The 26,804-nt window shown below is 40.7% G+C and overlaps 1 protein-coding gene across 6 annotated transcripts in view; it reads right to left on the bottom strand.

Moving 5' to 3' along the window:
• MTUS2 (microtubule associated scaffold protein 2) overlaps nucleotides 1-26,804 on the bottom strand; it is a 585,745-nt gene that overhangs the window by 42,722 nt on the left and 516,219 nt on the right. For all 6 annotated transcript variants that reach the window (XM_041765696.1, XM_041765701.1, XM_041765700.1 and 3 more), the window contains one exon: nucleotides 16,090-16,156. In XM_041765696.1, coding sequence (XP_041621630.1) covers nucleotides 16,090-16,156 — 67 coding nt within the window. The remainder of the gene's footprint in view (nucleotides 1-16,089; nucleotides 16,157-26,804) is intronic.

Here is a 26,804-nt window from a genome sequence, read left to right as displayed (position 1 = left end):
ACATCACTGAAGAGAATAATCTTACAGAAAAGTAGCAAATACCTTTGCTGATTTTTCTTTCAGATTGTTGACTTGAAGAAAAGGCAGTGGAATTACATTAAGTATGATAAATGTTTTGTGAACATTTTTTATTAAGAAAAAAAATCAGTTTATCCCTTGATCTGACTGGACATTGAATAAATGTCAAGAAGGAGCCCCACACTTTTAGCCTTTCCAGGGGAAGCACGTGTGGCCCCTTCTGCTCCCTCTCCCCACTCAAGTCCAGCATGATGTCACATCAGTGTGATAGGGGAAGCCCTTTGTGATTTCACCCCTGCTGGGAACAGCTGAAGAAGAAAAAACAGGGTTTGGGTGGAAAAGGGAAATGAAGTGGATGGCAGAGCAGAAACAGAGGCTGTGCACCGAAGCTTTGATGGGAAGAAAAGTCAAGTCAGACCTAAACACTGAATGTCCAGCCTGTTAGGGACAGGGAGCTGGGCGGCAAACCCTAGAAGCTGGTGTGTGTGTGTGTTTGTACTGTCCTGGAGTGAGGGGACGACCAACAAGTCCAGTCCTAACCTGGAAAACCAATATCATTTGAGAGGAGAAGCAGACAGTAAAACATATTCCCCTCGATATTCTCATGTGTAAAATAGGCATAACATGACCTATCTCACAGGACTATTTTGAGAATTAGAAATCATGTATTTACACTCCCAGACATTTCACAGGCATTCAATAAATGGCAGGTTTGATTATGAAAAAGACATGCATAATCTGCAAGTATCTGCTGCAAATCATAGGGAGGGAGAGCCTGGAGTGCCTCTAGAAAGAGATGGAAATAGGAATATAAATGCACAGAATGGCATTTACATTATTTTTAATAATGTAAATGGCATAAACATTATTTTTTTTAATTAACTTTTATTGGTGTTTAATTTACCAACATACAGAAAAACACCCAGTGCTCATCCCGTCAAGTGTCCACCTCAGTGCCCGTCACCAATTCCCCTCCAACACCCGCCCTCCTCCCCTTCCACCACCCCTAGTTCGTTTCCCCGAGTTAGGAGTCTTTATCATAAACATTATTTTTATTTAATCCAGTGTACTATTTTATTTAGTGACTATAAAATATTTTTAAGGGTTTTTCTTTTGAAGTCTATCTCCCCAAATAATTATCCCCCTATGACCTTAAGCTTGTGGAATACCAAATTTCTTGCACAAAGTATTCAGAATCTAATCTTGACTGCTAAACACAGACCCTCCCCTTGAGGGGCCTGGGTCTAGTGACAGAAAGTGAGAATCAGACGGATGAAGGATCAACCACAGCAATGTGACAGCAGCGCTCTATGCTTTAGCAGCAGAGAAGTGCCGATGAGGAGGAAGGCCCTGATAGGGCGCTGTGGAGGTGATGGTTTTCCAGCAAGCCTGGGGAGTTGGTGGGTGAGGAGAAGGAGAGACCAGTTCAGGAAGAAGCAACAGAAGCTCGCAGGGATGAGACGGGGGCAGCAGGAGTTGTGTGTGGGAGGACAGCAGTCCTGGTATGCATGCTAAAAAGTCTGAGTTCTATTTATTCTATTGATGATATAATAGCTTTATATTAGATATAATCTTTCTTTATCATACTGTTTTGATTATCTGGGTGAGACAAGAAAATTTAAATAATATGAAAGGAATACGGTTAAGAGTCATTTTTCTTCCCACCTAGACTGTCTAGCTAGAGGCAACCACTGTTCTTCTCACAAGCAAATGTGGGCCTGGTTACTGATGGATTTTAATCAGGGAAGAAACAGAGGATGGACTCTCGGGGCAGAGAGGGAGGCAAGAGGACTAGTGAGGGGGTTTTTGCAAAAGTAGAGACTACATCACTACAAGAATTCAAATGAGGATATACTTTAAATACAATCAAGAGGAGCTGGTGAAAAAAAAATAAAATAAAATAAAAATAAAAAAGAGGAGCTGGTGACCTTGAATATCAAGTATGAGGAGATGGTGAGGACTCCCCACCTTCTGTCTTAGTTTACTCACGAATATGCTGTCAAGAAACTGAGCTAAAAAGTTATGACTGAGCCTTAGTGTCCCTTGTCTCCTTTTCTTTCTCTTATTCATGGTACTTTCCAATTTTTTTCTTCTTTAACTGAAATGTCTGCCCTGGCAGCTCTGTGTGGCTACGTGACTGCTTAGGCCAAAAGGATGTGAAGAAGTGATACAGCAATGTCTAGATCATATTTTTATAAGGGAGCTGTTTGCCTTCTATGTTCACTCCTTCATTTTCCCTCAGACTAAAATGTTCTCCTTCATGTATCAGCTCCAAATATTCAGGGACCATGGCTTTGGGAACAGTGGAACAGACCATCCAGATGCATGGCCACCACTGGGTCTCTCTGTCTTTGGAATGTTATATGAGAGAAGAATATCCCTCAGTCTGATTTATTCCATTCATTTGGGTGCCTTCTTAGCTAGTTAGTACTTGAATGAAATCAAGAATATAGAAGGAGAAGTAGAGATCTCATTTTGTTTTGCTTTGAAGTAGGAAGTATGGAGTGAATGGAGATAAAAGTGTTTGACTATGAAGAATGATATTGCCTGCAGTTCATCAAGAGGTGACCTCAAGAGAGACCTGGGCTGGGGACCCAGACCCGGGAAGGAACAGCTTAGGTGGCAGCTGAAGTGATGGGGGTGGATGAGATCACTCCAGAGCTCACTCCAGAGTTCGCAGAGAGTGAAAAGGACAGAGGACCTGGGACAGCATCTGTGACAAACAGATACTGTAAGGAGAAAGTCACTCCCTTCATTTTGTGTTACAATCATCTGCTGCCATGCCCATTTTCCCAACTGACTATCAACTCTTTGGATTAATTGATTATAACTTACTGATCTCTGCATGAAACACTTACATACTTTTACACAGAGTAGGCATTCAAAAATATCTTAAGAGCAGTATTTTAAAATGCTTTATATCTTAGCAATAGATTTGCTTTTTATGTTTCCTATTCATGACTATAGCCCACCCTGAGTCAGTCTTTCAGTGCCGCAATTTAGAAGACAGGTCACAAACACAAATGAGTGGTATGCCAGGAGGCCCTCAACAACCTTGAAGGGGCCTGCGTACCCAGGTGAAGGGGGTGGCAGGTGTTCATAAAAAGACAAAGAGCTCACTAAAAAATGGGCAGCCAACACTTTACAGAAAGGTATTCAAATGGCCAATTAGCACATAAAAGATGCTCAACATCATTAGTGATCAGGGAAATGCAAATTAAGACCATGATGAAATAGTCTTCTCACCCACTAGAATGGCTAAAACAGCAACAAGATCACTAACAATACCAAATGTTGACAGGACGTGGGAAGAACTGGACCTCCCAAGTATTGCTGAGCATAGTGCAAAGTGATACAAACATTTCAAGAACTGTTTGGCACTTTTTCCTTAAGTTACATGCAAATCTACCCTAAGACCAAGTAATTTATAATGTAGGAATTCAGCTGAGAGAATGAAAACACAAGGTTGTGCAAGGATACTCCTGACAGCCTTACTTATAAGAGCAAAAAAGTAACAACACAAATGTCCATGAGCAGACAAATGGACAAATTAATTCTGGCATGCTCATGCCAATGGAACAGACTAAACAATAAAAAGGAACACACTACTGATTTACTCAGCGATGTGGATGACTCTCTCACGTGGAACAAAAGCATCCAGACACAGAAGAGTATAAAATGTCTGATCCCATTGATACGAGCTACCAGAACAGGCAAAACTAATCTATGCTGACAGAAATGAGAAAATGGTTGCTTTAGAATGAGGAAGTGGACGGGACTGACTGGAAGGGGTATGAAGAAACCTTCTGGAGTGAGGTAAATGCCATAAATCTTGTTTTGGGCAGATTACATGAATGTATTCATGGCAAGAGATCATCAAACTGCACATTTAAAAGTAAAAAAATTAAGAACAAAAATGAATAGTCCTTTACATTTATCCACATATTTATACTTTTGATAATCTAAATTTAGTTCACTACACCCAAATTTATATCATTTTTAAAGGATATTTTCTCTTGACATAGAATTCTGGGTTGATGGTGTTTTTACCCCCCCGCCTTTTCCTGGCACTTTAAGAATGTCATTCCAGTGCCTTCCAGCCTATTTGTTTCTAATGAGGTTACTTGTTATTCACATCTTTGTTCCCCTGTATGAATGTTTGTCTTTATCTAATTAAAAGTTTTATCTAGATAAAAAATTCCTTTTTATCTCTGATTTTCAGTGATTGGAACGTGCTTAGGTGTGATTTATATATTTGCATTTATCCCGTTTGAGGTTCATTGAGCTTTTTGGGTCTGTGGGTTGCTCTTTTATTTATTTTCTTAAATTTTAAAGATTTATCTATTTTAGGGGGGGGGGAACGTGAGCATTCATGTGGGGAGGGGCAGGAGGAGAGGTAGAGAGAAACCCACTCTGTGGTGAGAGTGCAGCCTAACATGGGGCTCAATCTTATGACACCAAGATCATGACCCAAGCTGAAACCAAGAGTCTCTCTGTTCTGACTGGATAGTGTCTGCTGCTTCTCTTCAATTTGCTCACCCTTTATCCTGCAGTCTACAATGTGCTCTAAGGCTTACCCAGTAGATTTTTCATTTCAGAATTTCTACTTTGGGGTTTTAATGTTTCTATTTGGTTCTTTTTTTATAGTTTTCTTTCTCTCTTGTGCTTCCTTACCAGTTTACTTATTGTGTTCTTCTTCTTCTAGAAGTGCTTGAATATGTTTATAGTAGCTCTTACAGTTTCTTATCTGCTATTTTCAACATCTGTGTTATTTCAACACCCATTTCTATTGACAACTTTTTTCCTTGATTATGGGTCCTGCTTCTTTGTATGTCTAATTTAAAAAAATTGTATGTTCAGCATTATGGGTGATATATCATAAGGAGTTTCCTTAATGAGTGTTGAGTTCTGCTTGCAGGCAGGTAAATCACTAGAATCCTTTGATTCTACCAGGCTTGGTTTCATTCTTATTAGAGTGGGTCAATTTCAGTATGTCTTTAGTCCTAGAGAGACCCTTATTCCATCTAGGTCATGGTCCTTATTCCTAAAGCCTGGCCATTCTCAGGGCTTCATGGATTGCTCAAGAGATTCTCCATCCTGGTTGGGCTGGAATTCCAATGTCCTCCACCATAACACAGCCTCTGGTACCTCCGTTCAGCTCCCAAGCCTGCAGTAGCTGCCCTCTGCCAGGCCTCCCAGGGCACAATCTACCCTTCATCTAAGAACATATGGGAAACCCCTGTGCAAATTCCTGGGGCCCTTGTCTACTCCGCTTATTCCTCACTAGGCTCAGTCTCACAATTTCTAGCTATTTCAATTGGCTTGAACTCTTGCTATCTGCTTCTTCAGCTTAGCGGGATGGTGGTCACAACCTGGAGCACCTCTCTGTGCTGTGGTCTGGTAAGTGGCCCCAGGCCACTAGCTGGGGTTAGCATTGGACTCCCTTAGTGCGTTTCCCTTTTCCAAAGGACCACAGATCTGTGGTATACCAGTGCTTGGGAACAGATACCTCATACATTTTGTCTGTTTTATGGCTATATACAGTGGGAAGTTAAGTCCAGTACTGTACTGTGGCTGGAAGCAGAAGTTTGGACATGGGTATTTGGTAAAAGCACTCAAGTAATGCCAATATAGGCTTCCATCTCCTCCCATGGAATCCCTGGCTAAGAACTGAGGTCCTAGAAAAGAATAGGTCATGGAGATGGCTGCCCAAGGCTATCTTAGCAATGCCATTAATATCTCCAGGACATTCTTGAGTTTGGTCCACTTAGCAGTCTTTTGATTACAATTTTAGTTTTCTAGAGTTTTCTGCCTATGAGGGGGATATATTTGCAATTGTAAACTAATAAATTGGTATTTTTTGATTTCACATCAAGATCTAGTGAACTTAGTTAAAAGGTGCTTCCTTGAAAGTCAGAGCCCTTCCTGGTATACTAACAAAGAAAACCAAAAAAAGCTGGACAACAGTAGATCCACCAAGGTAAATGCCCAGACTCAGCTGCCAGCCTGGTCTCTCCACCTGGAACCATCATTCTGATTAGCCCAACTCTGACCACAGTCATCATCATGAGCCGTTGAGCTATTTTATTTTTTATTTTTGTTTTGTTTTTGATTTTTAAGGAGATAGTTGTGTTAAGGAACCCTGAGCTCATGATCAGATTCATTATTCCTGAAACCTACTAAGTTCTTACATGGTTACTTGCACACAGAAATGGTCTGGTTTTCATCTTTTTCACCAGAATTAACACCTCGAAACCTGGTTGAAGAACTCCAGAGTGACCTGAATCACAAGCATATAATATACTGTCATTTATGGTACTTTGTTCAAATCAACTGCCAAATTAAACAAATAGATTGATAGTACTCTTGAATACCTGAATATGGATGGCCCTGGTGATTTTTGTAGTTACTTGGATGCATAAGAATAATTCATCATGTCATTAGACAAGAAAAAATCAAATGTTAAAAAAGTCTATGAAAAGCAAATCACTGGAGTCTTATATCCCAAACCCTGCCCTTGCTTTTTATGCAAATAAAGAGTTTCATAAACACCAACTCATTTCATAAACCCAAACTCATTCCTCTTCTTAGGGATAGTCACACGGAAAATCTGTCTTTACTATTTTTCCCATTTTCCAATGGAGAGACCAAGTAAATGATGTCATTAATGCTGGTTCTGTAATTGATCTGGTATGTGGAAGAATCACTTCTTCATTCCTTCATCTCCTTAAAGCTCAGCTGTTTTAACCCCTAAAAGCCTTTCCTGGATCCCTGCCAAGGTTACAACCCTTGCTCTGAGCTGCAGACTTCTAGTGCCTTACTTAGGATTTTACTGATCCTAACTTACTTACTTACTGGATTTTAATGATCTGCTTATGTGTGTCTCTGCAATGCGTAAGTGTTACCCCAAATCAGAGACCATGCCACATTCCTCTTCTACTCCTGGCACACTAATGGGTACCTCTCCTGGGTTCAGTCAAGTTTATAAGGTGAAGCAGTGAATGGTCCACTGCTAAGCCCTGAGCCTGAGTACCAGGTACAAAGAAAAATCAGAAGGGGATCCCTGTATGAAAAATTCACAAGTGGGAAGCAATTACACTTGCATAACTTGTATGTGACTGTCACTTAAAACACATATTTTGCAAAATGCTCTCCAGCAATTTTCAGGTTAAATTGACAGCATATCATGTCTTTCTCTTGTTTTTTATTATCTCCCCCCACTATCAGTTGGATTTTAGAACACAAAGGCAGCATGCTATAGTCATGGTGGAACAAGATAAGGACCCAGCTCTGTTATTCCTTACGGTTATGTGATTTAGGGTTTGCTTTTACTTTTTCTAGGCAACGTTTATTCACTGTTAAAACAGTGGTGATATTATCTACCTTATCTATTAGGGTTACTGTTAGGATCAAATGAAATAATATATGAAAGGGCTTTGAAAACCATACATCACCTCAAGTATCAGATTTATAAAGTCACAGCTTTGTGGCAGCAGCTGGTTCTGAGTTTCAAGAAGCTCCTTATCCTCAGGGTAGTTTAGGGGCAGTCCTTGGTATCCTGATTTATTCTAGTCAGTCAGTTCAGGTTAGTTAAGGATTAAACTGGCAGATTTAAAAATATTGCACATATCAGGAAAGAAAATTATCTTTGCTCATAGAATAGTATATATTTTAGGGAATCACAAAATAGACATCTCCATATAAAATAACTAGAATGTGCTATGTGTATTGACTTAAAAGTCTTTTATAAATATCAAAAAAACATGTTGCTGCCAATTGGAATAAATCGTCTCAGAGAATAATAAATTGTCTCAGAGAAAGTAGCAGTTTGGTAAAATTGTAGCTGATAATGTATTTTCCATGGCAACCAAACCCAGTCTTTGGTACATTTAAAGGAGCCTGCAGTTTTGGTTATTACTATGCATTTGTAAGCACCTGTTTGGGATAGAAACTAAAAGGATTTTATAAAATTACATTTACTGGAATAAAATCTAATCATTGTAGTTGACATCACTGGTTTGAATTTTTCCCAGCTCAGAACTAATATCATTTCTCTACAGAAGAGGCATGTAATTGCAGAAGCCAGCCATGCTGTGTAGTCCATGTCGCAAAGAAAGCAGTATACTTGAAGCCATACTGTCATGCTCAAATTTCTAAATCTACTAGACCTAACTAGATCTACTAGATCTACCAAATCTACTAGATCAAACCTTCTTTCAAGTAACACTACTCACCTCCCTACCAGACAGCCCAGGACAGTGACAGTACATACTGGGTCTCTCCCAAGTGGTCCAACAAATTTAATAAGATGTGAACTCTGCAATTCGGAGAGAATTTTGCAACCCAAAGATTTTGATACATTGTATTTTTATTTTCATTCAATTCAATATATTTTCTAATTGATTTTGTGGTTTCCTCTTTGACCTGTCGGTTATTTAGAAGTATGCTGTTTAATTTCTAAATGTTTGGAGTCCTTCCCAGATATTTTAATGTTATTGATTTATAGTCTAATTCTGTTACAGTCCAAAATATCTAGTATGGTTTCAATTCTTTTATATTTGTTGAGGTTTCTTTTATGGCCCAAAATATGTTGTGTTGTTCAATGTTCCACGTGTATTTGAAAGGAATGCATGTTCTTCTTGTTGGATATAATGTTCTATTAAGGATAATTAGGTCAAGTTGGTTGATAGTGTTGTTCAGGTCTTCTGTATCCCTACTGATTTTTTGTCTGCTTGTTCTATTGATACTGAGAGAAGAGGGAAGTCTCCCAACTTAATTGTATATTTGTCTATTTCTCCTTTCAATTCTATCCATTTTTGTTGCATGTTATTTGAAGCTCTATTGTTAGGTACATAGATAGTTAGTATTGTTATGTCTTCCCTGGTGAGCTGACTCCTTTATCACTATCTCCTGGTAATATTATTGGTCTGAAGGTTACTTTGTGTGATATCAACACAGACACTCCAATTCTTGATTGGTGTTAGCACAGCATATCTTTTCCCCATCCTTTTATTTTTAAGTTATTTATGTCTTTATATTTGAAGTGGGTTTCTTTTTAGCAGCATATAGTGGAGCTTTACTTTTTAAAAAAAAATCTAATCTGACAAAACTGTCTTTTAATTGGCGTGCTTAGAAAAAATATTTTTATAAATCGGAAAATGTGCATTATATTTTTGTGATCCCAAGATTAGTGATTTTTTTCTGAGATATCTGTTTGGTTTTGCATTTTTGATTCAGGTTTTTTGAAGCTGTGAGAGGAAGGAAGACAGAATCCAATCTGACATTTAAAGGAATTATAACACACTGAGCCTCCACTATACCTCCAAACACTCTGCTAGATCCTTTGCTTTCAATCCCCATCTCACTGATGGAGGCAATTGGGGCCCCATGGCACAGGCTGCTAACAGCCCCCAATATACATTCTCCCCTTCTTCCTAGTAATAAAATAATTCACCAAGGTCACCAAGAAAAAAAAAGCCACATTTCCCAGTTTGTTATGGCAAGGTTTGCTTTGGAACTTAGTTCTGGCTAATGAGATATACACTGAAGTATAGATCCTGAAAACTTTCTCCCAAAGACAGCTGACTCATTCTGTTTCTTTGTTCAGTCCTTCCTCCATCCTACTACCTGGAATATAGATACAATGATAGTAGCACCAACCGCCACACCGGGCCATGGTGAAAATGCCCACAGTCTTGGGGTAGTAGAACAGTGACCTGCAAGAAGCTTGGGTCCTCTGGGGACTTTGTAGAGCAAAACCATACCTGCCCATAGGTGCTTCTCTCCTGACTTTTACATGAGAGAAATAAAAATCTACCTTGATTAAGCTACCATCTGGGAGGAGTATGTTGTCATGAACTCAATTGCTTTGTTTCAGTAAGTTAACTTCAATCAAAATGTGGATTTAATAATTTAGCTTTGTGTATAATATCTTAAAAACTTAGAATTATTGCTTTGTTATAAGCACTGCTTACTGTTTTAAAACTATTTTTCATGTTAAAGTATTTTTAAAGTGTTTGAGAGAGAAAAAAAAGCAAAGTCCATCTTAAGTCTGAAGCTGGCAGAAAGATAGAAGCCCTGTGCCTGGCTCGGGATGGGGAAGCTAGAACACACATTGTAACAAGGTCAAGAGAGGAAGCTCTAAGAGAAGGTGATGGAAGACACGCCAGAGATAGAAGGCAGCTTTGTCCATCAGCATTAGGGGCGGGGGCAGTGGCAGGTAAATAAAGCCAGAAGGAGGGCAGCTGGAGTGATTGAGAACTTTGAAGATAAGAGGGAATTTCATACCAAATCACAGTCACAGCTTTGAGTGGAGACAGGAATCTGGAAGAATGTGTGCAGTGGGGTTAGTGTTGTTCCATCTCAAATCTGCAGGACTTCTGAACTGGCTGCAAGAGCAGCAGTGCACCTGGGAGTGTGAACCAGAACGCTCAGTTTAAATCTAGCTATGCATTGCCTATGCGCAGAGCTCATCTAATTCATATATATATTTTTAAATAATTCATACTTTTCCAAGGTTCAGGTTTCCTAATAAGACACCTCTGCTAGAGGGAGGACCATAAATATCCATGTGATGGTGGTCAACAACTTGAAGCATAAAATCTTGAAAGAAAATAATCTACATCTAGGAAGAACATTTTATAAATCTATTTCAGCATTTACAAATATAAGCATGACCCTTTAATTATTCATTATTCGACTTCCAAATTTGGAGAATACCACTTATCTACAAATTGAATGCTTATATTTTAAGAACTACATTTTCTGGGAATTCCAAAAAAAAGTGATTAAAAAATCAAATATTCTATTTCTAGCCTCTTTGCTCCTCCTCCTCTGGATATGGTGATAGATTCTGATCCCCTGGAGCTCTAACATGCCCTTCATCCCACAATCACCATAGCTTGGTTTTTCCAAGGACAGACCCAATTAAGGTCAACTCCAAACACAGGGTAAGAGCCATTGTCTCTGAAGGGTGATTTGAGGATGAGAAGCTTTCAAGGAGGATGACCTGAGATCCTTGTCTCCACAACCACAGGAGATATGACATAACACACAGATGATGGCAATTTTAGCTTCTTCACAGGGACTTCACTCCTAGATCACAAAATGCTCCATCCCAAACTGCACCCTGGTACACAACTGAGTTTTACGTGTTTCTTCTCAGGTATGTGTGTATGAGTCTGTGTGTGAGAGAGAGAGACAGAGAGAGAATGAGAGAGGAGGGAAGGAAGGAAGAAGGGAGAGAAAAATATTGATGGAATTTTTTCTTTATAAGGCAACCCTAGCTACACTGAGATAAAATCCACCATAATCTTTTATCTTGATTTATAGAATAAATATCAAGGATCTTTCACATACAGATGAGTTTAAAGCAAACATGAAATTCTATCAGAATGACTGATCCACACCTTGAGAATATATTCCCAAGAAAATGACATGAGGAAAAAGGTAATTTGTATAACACTGCAAATAATAGCAAAAAATGGTGAAAATCTAAGTGCTCAAAGGAGAGGAGTAGCTATTCTAGTTTATCAGTATGATTAAATGTTTTAAAACTGTTACATGAAAATTGTGGAAAGTTTTTTTTTTTTTATTTTTGATACATGGAAAGAGGAAAGAAGTAGACTTTTTCTTTCCATAGATGTGCAGAATGGGCAATGACTGAAAATGGTTATGGCACCTGCTGGTCCAGAGCACATTCACTGGGACAACAGGTGCTCAGTAATTGTGCTCTTTCCCTTCCTATACGCATCTATCTAAATGTTAGTCATCCTACAGAGTCCATCTCAGACAGCCCCTCCTCCATGGAGCTTTGATGATAAGCTCCTGGAGGACACAAGTAAGTCCTAGTTATCACTGATCAGTATATAGCACTAGGTCAAGCTACCCACATGATGCCTTTGTGAAAATCAGAAAAAAGTGCTCCTTCCTCTGACTGGCAACAGCCACATGCTGGGGCACAGGGCTTGGTGAGTGGCTACATGGTGGATGCATGTCAATCTCCACTAAGAGGGATGCCCCATTACAGGATCCTACCATCCATGGTTACTGCCTCGCCTGTGCTTCATACATATGAGGTGTTCAATATTTGTTGAATGAATGAATGGACTGAGATTAAGGGGGAAAAAAAGTCCTTGGTTTTTCTTGTAGATTTTCCAGTTTTAACCACACTCCTTCACAAAGTCCCAGTTTACTTTAAAATGGGGTGAATAGGCCAGAGTCATTAAGATCTGGACCAGCACCAGCTGCGAAACATTATAACTCTGTGCCGCTATATACAAAGCGCCTAGGACCCTGTTAAATGAATGAATCATTCTCCACAACTGCTTAGTACCTTGGCTAGGTGTGCTGTAATAATACATTGGTCTTTGTCCTTGGTTCCTGGCAGAGCTCCTAAAAGCGTTTGAATTTCCAGAGAGGAGTGTCTTTTGTTATCCATCAGAAGTCCTAATCACACCGGAGTTTATGCTAATAAGGTGATTAAGGTTAGGGCTCCTACACAGGAGCCCCTCAGGATGGGGCTGGCCCCTGGAAACACAAGGTGGCTTGAGGCTTAGAACTTTCAGCTCCACTCACTGATCTCCAGGGAAAAGGGAAGCTGGAGCCTGGGTTATAAACAAAGGATCTCGAGAGCTTCCAGGTTGGTAATCACTCAAGGAGCTGGCAAGGTAACACATCTGGAGGGGACATGGAAGCTCCTGGACCCCCAGTCCCATGCTCCCAAATACTCATGCTATGCAAGTCTTACATGTGGCTGTTCTTGAGTTGCATCCTTTCTAATACACGTAAGTCAAGTGTTTTTCTGAGTTCTGTCAGTCATTCTGATGAATGACTGGACCTGAGGAGGGGGTTGTGGGAACCCCTGGATTTGAGGCCAGTTGTTCAGAACTACTGGTATTGGGGACTTGGTTGTTACCATGGAAAAATCTCCCACATACCTGATGTCAGAAAACATTACTCATTAGGGGATGGTCTCAAAGTTTAGTTGTAAATCAACCGCCAGCAAGTTCTACTTAAAAACTATTATAATCAGGATTCTCCATCAGTGTGGGATAACACATGTCAAAATCTCTGATCGAGGTACTATTCAGTTTATACAGCTTCTAGAAGATTCTGTTGTAGCTCCATGAGACATGTCACAATTGGGAATGTATTGTAAATATGAAATGTGTCAGCAAACACATCAGGGGATTAGTTTCTGTGGTTGGTTCCCGAAAGCCCATCTAACCAGCTGGGAGCAGACTCAGAGTCAGACAGCTCTAGGCTGACAGGCCAAGGTGAAGAAAGGAGGAGGGTATTCCTTTCCTTTACTTGGGAGTCAGGCCAACTCTAGGTGTAATTTCAGAGCAGGTGGAATTTGTCTTCTGCATCTTTCCTTTCTGTCCCCTTTCCCTTCCCACCTGAGCTTCTCTCCCGAGGCTCTCCTGCTGCCCAAAGACCTCCACTGGGGGACCCCACCCTCCCAGGACTACCCCAAATTCCCTATTGTCCCCCTTCCCTTGTCCGTGACCCAAATCAAAATCCCCATTCCTTCAATGTAGTTCATTGGTTCTCAAATTTCTGGCTAGATGCTTAAAAGCCTTTGATTGCATTTATTCCCACCAAGGATGTAAACAACTGATGTGTACTCAGGAGGATATACTGATAGAATTCAGGGTTTGAGAATGAAAAGCTTGAGCAGGAATTTTTAGATTTGGGGCGCAGGCCAGCCCTTTCTGGGATCTGCAGTAAGTGCTCCTAAACCATTCTGATTGTTTGCAGCTTCTTCTTCCTCTTCCATGTCTGAATTCACAACATGTAGAAATTCCAGCTGACGCCCCTCTGCTCTGCTGCCCCTCATGGCCCCCCAGGGCCCCCGGCTCCAGTGACCCGCATCTGATTCTGCAGACAGGGTGTAAGTAAGGGAGGGCTGCTGGTAAAGAGACAGGATTGCCAATCTCTCTTTCTAGATGATCATTTCAAAGTCATCTTTATAAGCTTAATTCTCTTTTCCCCCAGGGGTGGTCCTTGCTGGCCAAGATAGGAGAATTTGTGGACTTTACAGTTAATAGTAGATCCTCACAGTGCAAGGTCCATCTTCTTCCACAGATGCAGTCTCTGCAGTCTCTGCAGGCTCAGGAACTTGCTGCTAAAGCATCCACTGGGCTGAGTATTCGGTGGAATGGCCCAAGCCCTGCTATTGCCAAGGCCTTCTGCCCCTGCCCCCCACCTCACCCCACAGTTTATTCATTTGGCAGATGATTCCTGGTTCTATTCTTAGCACTAGGGAAGACATCAAATAAGACCTAAATACAAAAACTCAGTGTAATCCTTATGTGGTTCCTGCTGCATTCAGAAGCTTCAGGAACAGATCAAGGGAGGTGGCACTGTATAGGGCACAGCCTATCTAGTTGGGTCAGGGTGCACACTCCAGATCCATAGCTTATCCATGGGGTTGCAGACATCTCTCTGGGGAGGAATTCAGGTGACAATGGAAGCCTTTGTCCTCTACTTTCGGATTCAAGGTGTACACACCAAATAGTTATGAGACTCTCCTTTACAGGCTGCTTTGTCAGCATTATCCTCTGTAATCGACGTTCCTTGTTATGAAGGGGAACCTGAGGGACAGAGAGGTTAGCCAACCCGCTCTAACTGAACTTGCATCATTAGCCTGCAAAGCTCATGCTCAGAGCCGTTAAGTCTCAGAACAATCTAAAAACTCATGGGTTTTGAGAAACATGCCCATTGTGAGCTCCTCTCACAAACTTTTCCATTGCTGCTCCTGGAAAGCCTCCCTCAGGAAACCTACATATGTGCTCACACACTGCGGCTCCTCCTCAGGGAACGGCCAGGGGCAGAAGCCCCTGCAGCTGGATGGTCTCCCTACCCGGGATCCCACACAGGTGAGGCTGGGAAGGAGGAACTGTTCTCTACTGCTTTCCCACCAGGGCCTGGTCTTCCTAAGGGGAGAGAAGCCCACTGTGGACCCACCTCAATGACAAAAGAAGTCACAAAACTCACAGAGAAGAACAACCCTCAATTTTAAAGAAGGGAAAAAAAATAGAGGTGGCGGGGGGCAGAGGGGACACAGTATTTGGAAATCACTATGCAAGCCACTGCACATGTGCCCCAGGAAGTCTGGTCTTCAGATTCAAGGCCTATTTTCATGGCTGGCCTGAAGCAAAAGGTGCTGGGCTACCTGTCAAGGATGGCTGGGTCTGTTCAAGTCCCCCCTTCAGTCATGAAGGGAGCCACACCCACACTTGATGGCTGCCATGGGACCACAGTGGATGGAAGAGAAATGTTCCCTGTAAAGAGAAGACAGCAGGCCAGCAGGGGATAGGCCATGCTAATTTCACCTTTGCTGATCAATTCCTGGGGGAAACAGAGGAACAGATCCTCAAGAGGCAAATGGGATCAAGAAGTTGGAACATGGAAAATACTTGGTCTGATCTTTGGCCTAGAGGTAAAAGCCCATCCATCTCTAGGACACCCCCTGTCTGGGGGGTCATCCTATCATCTACAAGGTCTCTGATGGTTCAGACTGAGCTATACCATTTTATCCACCAAAGCCTAGGAGTTTCGACATGAACCCTAGCATGTTTAATTCATCCAGGCTTATGTTTCTGATCTCATTCTGTATCACAGAGTGTTTCATGGCAAAGTATACAGGAGCAGGAAGCCTTGGGATATCTGCAGAGATATACTGCAGAGAGCACCTCATGTTACCCAGCAAAGCTGTACTGCTTCCTTTTGGAGCTCTGTCTGCCCCGGGGGTACCTAGATGGAAGGGTGCTGGTCACAGCACACCACATAGCCGGATATGTGTGCTCCCACCTGTGAAGAGTGGAGTCGAGGCCAGATTAGTTCCACTGTGAACTGTTTGGAAGCTGTCTTTACAATACCAGAGATATAAAAATTATGGCTCCCTGTAAGACTACAGCAACCCACCACTGTGCAGGGTAACATACTTCATTTGTCCAGGAAGCTTTGTCCTGGCTGATTACATGAGACATAATTGCTTTTGTTACACATTCATAGGTATCAGGAAAAGACATTCTTTATGTCCCTCATTTTCAATGCCCTACTTACCAACTTCATCCCTGATGTTTGCAAGTTCGATTGACAGCTCTTTTTCTTTCACAAGGGCACTTTCACTCTGAAAAAACAAAACGGATACCAAGAGTCCCCTAGTTTTATGCTAGATAAGCACTTTCACATGTTTATTTAATGAATCATATTAAGCAAATATTTATAAGTCTAGCCTTTAAGAAGGTAATTTTTTCATTATAGAAAAACAGAAAAAAATTGCAAAACAATGTATGACTCATTCATTTGTATCACATTCAAATCACAAATTTTGCAATGTAATAATAGTGTTATCCATGGCTGTGCTTTTCTCTGATTGTATTCTTGTATACCTCATCCTACAAAACTTCTTTGCACGCCTCTGCCATGCACACCTGGTATGTATTATCATACACTGTTAATCATTATTGCTAGTATGAGATTTTTGATCATGAAAACCTCCATGCCATATTTCTCCTAAGGGGCAAATGCTTATTTTACCAACTTTCCCTTACACTTACCCTTTCTTCAGTACATACATGGTTGGCTGCCTAACAAATAATGAACATAAGACTTAACACGAAACATTTTTCTCTGGAGGAGACCAACACCAAACCTTAAGGTTTCCAAGGTTTTTTGTCCACTGTCTACATCACCAGAAGAAACAAGAGAGAAGTCCCACTGGAAGTGCTATGAAGTACAAAGGATACCATCTGTAATAAAATGATTGCTAAGTTGTTTTCAAATCATATGTCTTCTCTGACATAAAACAGGAGTACCGAAGACATGCTGAATTTGTAATCTGGGTTACAGAGTCACCAGAAATAGTGACATTTGTTATGCTTTCATTGTTACTAATAATAATGAGGAAAGGTGTGCTATATAAATCCTCTTCACATTAGAGATACCAAAAATGTAGGCCTTCACAGAAGGTCTCTTCCCTCTGCAGAATGCAGTCCCAGAGCAAACATTTCCGAAAAGGGAATGAAGCTAAAATGTGGACCAGATATCTAGTGTGAATATCACCAGGGTCTTGTGAATGTTCTTTCTTAACCTCTTTTGACTCTGATTTCAGCACCTTCAAAGAACCCGTGCCAAATGAAAATAGGCAGCTGGTACAATCTTGTGCTTGTGTCTGCTATGTATAGATCTGGGTAACACATGTACTACTTTGGGTTGATGGGACGGACAGTCTCAAGTCATCCAGAGGGTATTTGCTATGTATGCAATGTCATAATTTCATACTACCTAAGTAAAACTCTATTTGCATTATAAACTGAGAGCTCTTATAGTCACAGGCATTAGTAATTCTTAGCTCATGGTTCTTTTAAGAATAATGTAGTAATAATATATCCTTTGAGGGACAGTGGCCCCCCCTTTTATTCATGAAGCTTACTCCTTCCATCCCATAGTATCTTTGCCTTCCTTGAATTTGAAGGCTAGAATCACACCTGAGAGTAGATATTTTCCTAATCACTAAGCAATGCTGTCTCTAGGCCATGCCCGCTGCACAGGGTCATAATGAGGGCTGAAGAAATTAATATATGCAAAGTAGTTACAACAGTGCCTGGCACTTAGAAGTTCTGTATAAATATTAGTTGTTATTATAACTCTGTTGTTTTCCTTTCATTTAATTTGCAACTAGATAACATCCTATAGATCCTAAGGGCTTCTCCATATAAAGGATCTAAATGTGTTTAGAATTGGCGTATTCTTATGCTCCGTTTTTTTGTTTTTGTTTTTTGTTTTGTTTTGCTTTTTAAAATACATTCCTGGGGTGCCTGGGTGGCTCAGTTGGTTAAGCATCCGACTATTGATTTTGGCTTAGGTCATGATCTCGGGGTCCTGGATTAAGCCCTGTGTGGGGCTCTGTGCTCAGTGGAGAGTCTGCTTGTCTCTCTCCTTCTGGTCCTCCCCCAACTCATGCTCTCGCTCTCAAATTAAAAAACAAAAAAACAAAAAAACAAAAAACAAAACAAAAAAACAACAACAACCCTTCTTGGCTCTGCCCTGATTCTAGAATAGTTTGAAGTCTGGTTAACAGGGAAAGAGTTCTAATCAGACAGATCAAAAGGATTTTCTATGCTTGTTCTAATATGGCATAATGTGGCCAGCTGACATTCAACTTGTTACTACAAATTAAGAAAATCTGGTATTCCATAGAGGGTAAATTTCAGTATTTACCTTGAAATAATCTTTTTTCTAAAAAATATGGAATGCATCACAGATTTGTGTGTCATCCTTGCTCAGGGGCCATGATACCCTTTATACCTGAAATAAACTAGTGAAAAAATTAACTTGTTTCTACTATCAAGAATAATTTTTGGGGATGCCTAAATGGCTCAGTCAGTACAGCATGCAACTCTTGATCCTGAGGTTGTGAGTTCGAGCCCTATGCTGGGTGTAGAGATTACTTAAAAAAATAAAATCTTTAAAGAAAAGAAATTTTTTTAATCCTCAGTCCCTAAGTACAGCCAGAGAACTGAAATAAAGCTGACACTTGAAACAACACAGGTTTGAACTGCGTGAGTCCATTTCTACTCAATTTTTTTCCAATAAATTCCAATAAATTTCCAGTATTTCCAATACTGTACATGTATTTTCTTTTCCTTGTGATTTTTAATTTATTTTAATTAAAAAAATATTTATTGAAAGAGAGAGAGAGAACATGGACACGTGTATAAGGGGGTAGGAAGGGCAAAGAGAGAGGGAGAGAATCCTCAAGCTAACTTTCCACATAGTGTGGATCCTGAGGCAGGGCTCCATCTCATGATCCTGAGACCCTGACCTGAGCAGAAATCAAGAGATGGACACTCAACCAACTAAACCACCTATGTGCCCTTTCCTTGTGAGTTTTTAAATAATATTTTCTTTTCCCTAGTTTATTATAAGAATAGAGTCAGAATACATATAACAAACAAAATATGTGTTAATTAACTGTTCTGGTAAGGCTTCTGGTCAACAGTGGGTTATTACTAGCTAAGTTTTTGGGAAGTCAAAAGTTATACATGGATTATTGGCTGTGCAGGAGTCAATACCCCTAATCCCTGCATTCTTCAAGGGTTAACTGTACTGTATTTATCAGTTCCCAGATAGCATTATTGAAGTATTCACAGTGAGAGTGCTGATAGATACAAAGACTTAGATGAGGTTCAGCAGTGAACCAGAATTCAACAAAATGCAACAAACCAACCCTAATTTCTTTTTTTTTTTTCCCAACTCTAATTTCTAACATGAACCAATGCTTCCCTCAGTTACCAACAGTAGCCACCGCCCACACTACCCCACCAGGAAAGCCCTGGGAGGATGTTAAAGTGTCCTGGCCAGCGACCTCCCAAATTACAATAGACCATCTACTACACTTTGCAGCCACAGGAGAATAAGACCTTGCAGGAAGGAGTGGCTTGGAGCTCTAGTAAGGAGGACAGGCCTCAGCTGGAGACAATGGTTGAGATTGTGGTCTACCTTCACACTTGAATCACTCTGGTGAAAAAGCTAACACAGATACTGACAGCCAGGCCTGCCCCTCCCATCTTCGCTTTAGGAGAAATACAAGGACAGAATAAAAGAACCAAGAGAAGAAAGGGAGCAGATGGGAAGAGAAGAGAGGTGAAAGGGGAAATAGGAAAGGGACAGGGGAGACTATAGATCCTGTCCCCTTTCCATTTTAGGAGGTAGTGATGGGGAAGGCTAAAGGAAGATAACCCGACCCCACCCTCATCATCAACCTTTTGTAACCATAGCCTTTAATACCAACCAGTTTCAAACTGGAGTCATCAAGTGACATACTAAGGAAGGATTAGCTGCCAAAGATTAGCTACAAACCTGAAGATGTAAATATCAAGATGAACACCTAAACTCTAGTGAGGTCTGGCTAATTACTACATTCATATTAATGTGAACCTTTCCAAACAATTTACCTATGCTAGGCACAGTGCTGGGTAAGCTCTTTACCTCGCTTAGTTCTCCTAATGCCATCCAGTGGGTCCTGGGTTCTATTTCCCTGTGTGGAGGATGAGACTGGGGCTCCATGGCTAGGCAACCAGTCCCTGCACGACTGGCTGGGAAATGGCAAGCCAGAGCCCATGCTCTTTACCACCAAGCACTAACACACTGAGAGGGTCCCCTCCTACCCATGTTTATGCAAATACAGCATCAAGATCCAAATTGCACAGATCCTCAGATGGGATATGAGCACAGAGTTTTCACATCTAACTTTGAGAGAGGCAGTGTCAGCTCCTGACTACTTTTTCAATTACAAAAAATTTCTTTGGCTGCTTTCACACCCCTCCCACCACTGGAACTATCTGCATATCTCCATGGTGTTGCTTTGTTGGTTGCATGCCAGTATATTTCCAGGGTAACCTACCTGGGGCTGTAACTTCTGCTAGGGTAGCTGTTCAGCTTTCCCCATCAGCTATCCCCTAACCCCTTCTTGTGGCCTGCTAATACATTCCTCCAGAAGATGCTGGCTCAGCCCAGCACTGCTCACTAAGGTCAGCCTCTGCGGGTTGGCGACAGTTCCTTCTTAAGTGCTTGTTTTTGAAATGATATCAACTCTTCTAATTTATGAATTTTCTGCATCAACAAAGTTACTTTTTGTTTCCTGCAAGCTAACCCAGAATGACGTATTAATGCTGTGTGATGGAGTGAGTCAATAAAGGGGACTGCAGGAACTCTCTTCCTTAGGGCAAGAAGTGAATCTCAATAAACCTCCCACCCTCTTCACCTGCCTCAAGGTTACCCTTCCATCCACTATGGCTCAACAGATTCCAGCAGTGATCCTGCACGGCCCAGGTTCTGTTGAACACCCAGGAGAAAGGGCGTCCCAGAGACTCCCTGTGAAAGGATGTGATGGCACTATTCCCCCTCGCTCCCCAACCTCAGCCAGTCCAGTGTGATGACATGGTGGGATGACTGAAATATGAGCAAGGCCTCCTCCGACGGCCCAGTGTGAGATCAGTGCTTCCCTACAAGGGGAATGAGTGGAAAATTTCTGACTGGTGCCAAGCACACGAGCTCCTGCTTTCACTCCAAAGGCCTAAAAATAGAACTCAGTATTAACCATCCAAACTATCCTGGTGATACAGTCCAGAAATCGCAAAGTGTAAAAGGCCATTCCTCTACAATTACTGTTTACTCTACGATGGGCTTAACTGAAATGGACCCTTGGGGAACATTCATCTAAGCCCCATACTAACAGCTGTGTCTTCTTAGCCACCTCTTTTATTTGGTCACGTACCTCTCTTTCGCACACTGAGTTCTCAGTTCTCTTTAGCCTGGTACGCTGTATTCACAGATGGAATCCAAGATGAGCTACCCCCATAAAACATCCAACTCTCCCCCTCTACCTCTAGCCCTAAACATACCACTGCAAGTCTGCTACAGTGACTTTTCCCATATGACTCTTCATGCTAAGGTGCTCACAGACTCTGGGGGAATGCTACCTGCAATCTTTCCTAGCTACCTGGCAAAGCATACCACCTGCGAATCATTCCATTGGCTTCAAGTAATTGGATGGGCAGTCAAAGCCCCAAGGCAGCCTGCCACACTCTGTTATTTTAACATGCTTGGTCAACAGAGGTTATCTGTTCAGGTGGCTGATGTTACCCATGTGAACTTGGTGGTAATAGGAAGTGAAAATGCCACTCCTTGTTAGCATTACCTATGTGATTCTATACTTGGGCATCCACCAGCTAAGCTCTTCCTTGAATCAGAAACCAATAGAACATTCTGCTTATTATTAATGCTGAATGTTGGGGGGAATCTGAGGTGCCTTTACCCCAACTAATCCAGAAATGGGGAATTCACACAAAACAGCACATACTTAGTGCCTACTATGTGCCAGACAGACATAGCAGGCAGGATATTTCTGCCTTCTAAGAGTTTAACAGTCTCCCAGAGAGTCAGTAAGTGAGTACGTAATTATAAAACACTGTGACAGAATTCAAACAAGTGGGGCTGGCTCCAAACAATTCCTGAGACTGAGGGCGAACAAGCACCCCGGGCAAAAGCCAGGAGAACCATGACACAAAACAGCACCAGAGGCTATTTCTGGGAACCTGTGTCAACCCTATCATATGGGTCCTTCTCTTTTTCCCCGCCATGTTCCTGCCTCTGGTCTGTGATTCACCCGGAAGGAGTTCTTGACTTGTAGCACATGACAAGGAGATTGATTACAACTTCATAAAATTCACTGCATTCTGAGTGTTTTGATTAGCTCTTTCTTCCTCACCAGATTTTTCTTTAAAAAGAGGGACATACACACACATACACACATGCACCCACAAATATATACATGTAAGCCCACAGACTCCCAACTAATTTCTAACTTTTCCTATCTTTTTAGTCTGCCCTGGAATCAATGCAGATAAAAAAAATTCAACCATGCAAGCTGGACCACCTTTTCACAGGATAGACAAAAGAACTGTACAGGGAATTAAATAAGAAAACCAGAGAATTCTACTATTTGAAGAAACCTCCAGATCCTTTGTATTGTGAATTTCTGAAATGCAAAGTGATATACATACACGTGAAATTACAAAGAGGTTAAGGATTTTTTCGTTCTTCCAAGAAATAATACTGCTTTTCACCCATGTCTCCATAACTTCATACGGCATAACTTTAATAGGGAAATATTTTATTTCATATTTCAAAGTGAACCAGTACAAGGTGGCATCAACAGAACATTTAAGTCTTCGGTGTTGTTTTCATACCACGTTTTGTGAACGCTGCATTCATTTTCAATATTAATACTGTGAAGATTGGCCAGATTCATAATATAGCTTTGTGGAAATTTCCTTTGGGAGGTGGACTGACCTTTTGTTTTTCATTTCAGTTATTATGGCTCTAAGGCAGCACTGATGCCATGCTTTGACTTCTTCGATAAGTATTATTTCTTTCACATATAATTAACACAGGGCACTGTGTTTTTGTATCTGCTTTTCTACTCCGCAATAAAATTTAATATAGACTAGTCAAGGGAAAGTATCATTCACATTTAATATTCTTAAATACATGTCAGTGTCTACTTGTATGAAAAATGAGCAAAACCATATCTTGTTTTAAAAGAAATCAGAAAGGCTAAATTTATAGTGCATAATTCTAGCCTTTTTCCTGTGCATCAGTGATTACAAGACATCTAGCTTCCTAAGACACTGTACTTATTAATAAGGCAATGCCATACCCCATCTGAATTACTATGAGCAACTTAGAAAGGACAGAGTCTTTGGGGGCCCAAAGTGAAGGAATGTGGATCTAAAAAAGTAATGTTGGGAAATGTTGGATCTCAGAGTAAGCAAAAGAAGGGAAAATTAGCCAGCATCATGATTTTTAATCCATTTATGTATCACCATGGAAGTATCTTGGGCTTCCTGGATTTTACCTTACACCTTCCCAAATTTATTATTGTCAGATGCCAGATGCCTGGAAGGAACAGTGAGGTGCCTTCTCCCAAACCCCACCCCTAGAAAGAATTTAAAGAAAAGATAAATAAGACCAGCCCTTGAGATCATAATCAACACATATAAGGTTAGAGTGGAGATTGCAAAGTAATTCCTAAAGGGACAGGATAGTACCTACGCCAGTAAGACAGGGTAACTAGTAGTAGAGGGAGCAAAAAAAGAGCTTAGAAGAGGCAGTCACCAAGGCCAGTGACAATCAGGTAGCCTTCTCAAGTACATTTCTGTTCTGATGGAACATGGGACATGTAGGCTCTGAGGCCACTGAATGCCTAAAGACCATAACTTGTTGGCTCAGATCCCATTCTCATCAAAGCTTCTTATGAAGCTGGACTTGATTCTAAAAAGAAATACACGTTTATGAGGCTTGTTATCATTTGTTGCTTGTAAGTTACATTTCTGCTTGTTAAAAAACAAGTTGGCACTCTAGTTTACATCTACTTGATTTCCCTCAATAACTCAGCGCTCCTAAGAATGATCAGCTCTGGAAGGTTAAGAGGAAGGAGTTTCTAGATGTGCAGATCTTCTGGCTTGATTTTGGACCAGCTGAGTGAACAAATAGACTTTGAAATCCATCTGGATGTCCCAAGGGCCTTCCTGGGCCACACTTTTCCTTTTAAAATACCTATAGAATGAGTCTTTCTATAGATTGCCTCTCTGTTCAAAATCCCAAGATGGATTTCTATGTCTTCTAACTCAAGTTAAAAAAAACTTGGGTCTGGCTTTCAGCCTGGAAAATATTTCCCCACACTCCCTTGTGCCTGGATTTCCCCCCGTGTTTATTCTCATCTTTCATCAAACTGGGCTAGAGTACCTTTACTCATGCACTCCTTGCTCAGAATTACATTCCTGCTCCTCATGTGCTCCACCCCATTCCTCAAAGTGCAGTGCATGTTCCATTTTTTCCAAGAAACCTTGCCTAAGATTCCAGCACGGATTTCTCCTTTCACTAGATTCCAGGAACAGGTATGGCCAGTACCACATGACTTCTGCTTCATTATACTTCAGTCTTGTAGTAATGTGTTAATTGCTCTATCTGTGTTATTGTTGCCTACCTCACTTTTAATTTCTCTGTGAGATGGAAGTACAACCCACCAAATAACTGGGCACGTTGTGCCCTTCTGACAATTCTTTGGTAGCCCCCATAATAAATATTTACAATATTTATTTAGAATAAATATTGTAAATACTGTAAACCAGCAATAAATATTGTCAATGAATAGGTTTTTTTGAAAAGCTGAAAATATATAAAGCACAATCAGCTTTAAAAAACCACTTGTTCATTTAAAACATTTTTATTTATTTTATTTTTTATTTTTTTAAAGATTTTATTTATTTATTCATGAGCGACAGAGAGAGAGAGAGAAAGAGAGAGAGAGAGGCAGAGACACAGGCACAGGGGAGAAGCAGAGGGAGAGGGAGAAGCAGGCTCCATGCAGGGAGCCTGACGTGGGACTCCATCCCAGGTCTCCAGGATCATGCCCTGGGCTGCAGGCAGCGCCAAACCGCTGCGCCACCGGGGCTGCCCCATTTTTATTTATTTTATACTTTAGGCAAGATTCTATGGTTTCTCCCAGTAAATGAATGCTAAAGAAGCATCTTCAGATTTATATTTCTTAGCCCCATCTCTGAAACTATTTCTTAAAAGTATCTTCAGTTGCCCCACGACTCTTTTCAGGACATCTTTAAGCTGCACTATAATCAAACATGTTTTAACATTTCAAAATTGAGTTCTCAAAATAATTTATTTTGTATCCATATAAAGTTTGGAGGAAATCTTTCTTTCTTTCTTTCTTTCTTTCTTTCTTTCTTTCTTTCTTTCTTTCTTTCTTCTTTCTTTCTTTTTTTTCTTCTTTCTCCTTCTCTCTCTCTCTCTCTCTCTCTCTCTCTCTCTCTCTCTTTGCTTTCTCAAGGTTTATTAAGCCTGGTCCAAAGTAAGCAAGAACAACTTTATCAACAATTTTTTCAGGCCTCTTTCAAATGTGATGCTGGGATTGTTAGAGCTTATTAACAGATCTATGGATTTTACTGTGGGATTTAAAGGAGCTAAATACTGGAGTGGAATCCCATAAGAGCCTCAGCATCCAACTCCTGGCCCAATAGGTAACCACTGAATAAACAAATGATTTTAGCATACTGCCTGTGAAGGTATCCTTACTAGCAGTCGACTAAATAAAATAATGACTTTTTTAATTTTAAAAAGGAGGGGATCCCTGGGTGGCTCAGCAGTTTCGCGCCTGCCTTTGGCCCAGGGCGCAATCCTGGAGTCTCGGGATCGAGTCCCGCGTCGGGCTCCTGGCATGGATCCTGCTTCTCCCTCTCCTCTGCCTGTGTCTCTGCCTCTCTCTCTCTCTATGTCTATCATAAATAAATAAAAATAAGCTTTAAAAAATTTAAAAAAAGAAAACCCTCAATTCCTAAAATGAGCACCTATGCATATATAGTTCCAAAACCTCCCATGGGGATATCACTCTGAACTACGGCAAAGGAAAGTCAAGAAATGTGGTGTACACATAATGAGAAAGTTGACAGATGCAGTTTTTTAGTTTTCATCAGAGGAGGACCATTTGTATTAAGTTTGAAGTTTCAAAGCTAACACATTTAAAAGTTACTGAAACAAAAAACAAACAAAAGTTACTGAAACATCACACTGCGGAAGAGAAGACATACTATTTAATTGTCTCCCCAAATCTCCAAGGTAAAGAATAATACAGGGATAATTATTTTCAAGAACTTGATTTGAAACAAAAAAAGGAGGACAGGTTCACTGTAAACTACATTTTCTCAAAGAAGGCTTGCAGATTATGGCTTCTATTTCTGAAACTTTTGTACCATGACTTAGGAATATGAACATTATGATATTGTGGGACATGCAGCAAATGCTTTCCTTTTATTAAAACTATCATGACAAAGCTTCCTTCAACACTTTTTTGTGGCCACTTCTCTGGAAAAGGGGCTTAATCACTTCAGTTTTGGCTTTGCTGACAACTGCAAACGTCCTTTACTTCTATTTGTTAAGAGCTCATAGCTCATACATGTGTATATAAATATTTTAGTTCATCCTCATGGTATTAAAAGCAAAACTCACTGAAATAGTTACTCCTATGGGAACAAAAGTACCAGCTAACTTTTAAAATATCAGTGTAATTTTCCTAGGTCAAAGTTCATAAACAGAAATGATAACAAAGATGTTCCCAAGTGACCTCCTTGTAATGAGTTTTATATTAAGCTATTTGTTTTCCTTCACCTGGTCACACGCTATACCTCAAGCTATCTACA

This window comes from Vulpes lagopus, chromosome 8 (genome assembly GCF_018345385.1).
Source record: "Vulpes lagopus strain Blue_001 chromosome 8, ASM1834538v1, whole genome shotgun sequence".
NCBI lineage: Eukaryota > Metazoa > Chordata > Mammalia > Carnivora > Canidae > Vulpes > Vulpes lagopus.
Note: the sequence above shows the minus strand (reverse complement) of the source record. Positions and strands in the feature narration are given on the sequence as shown.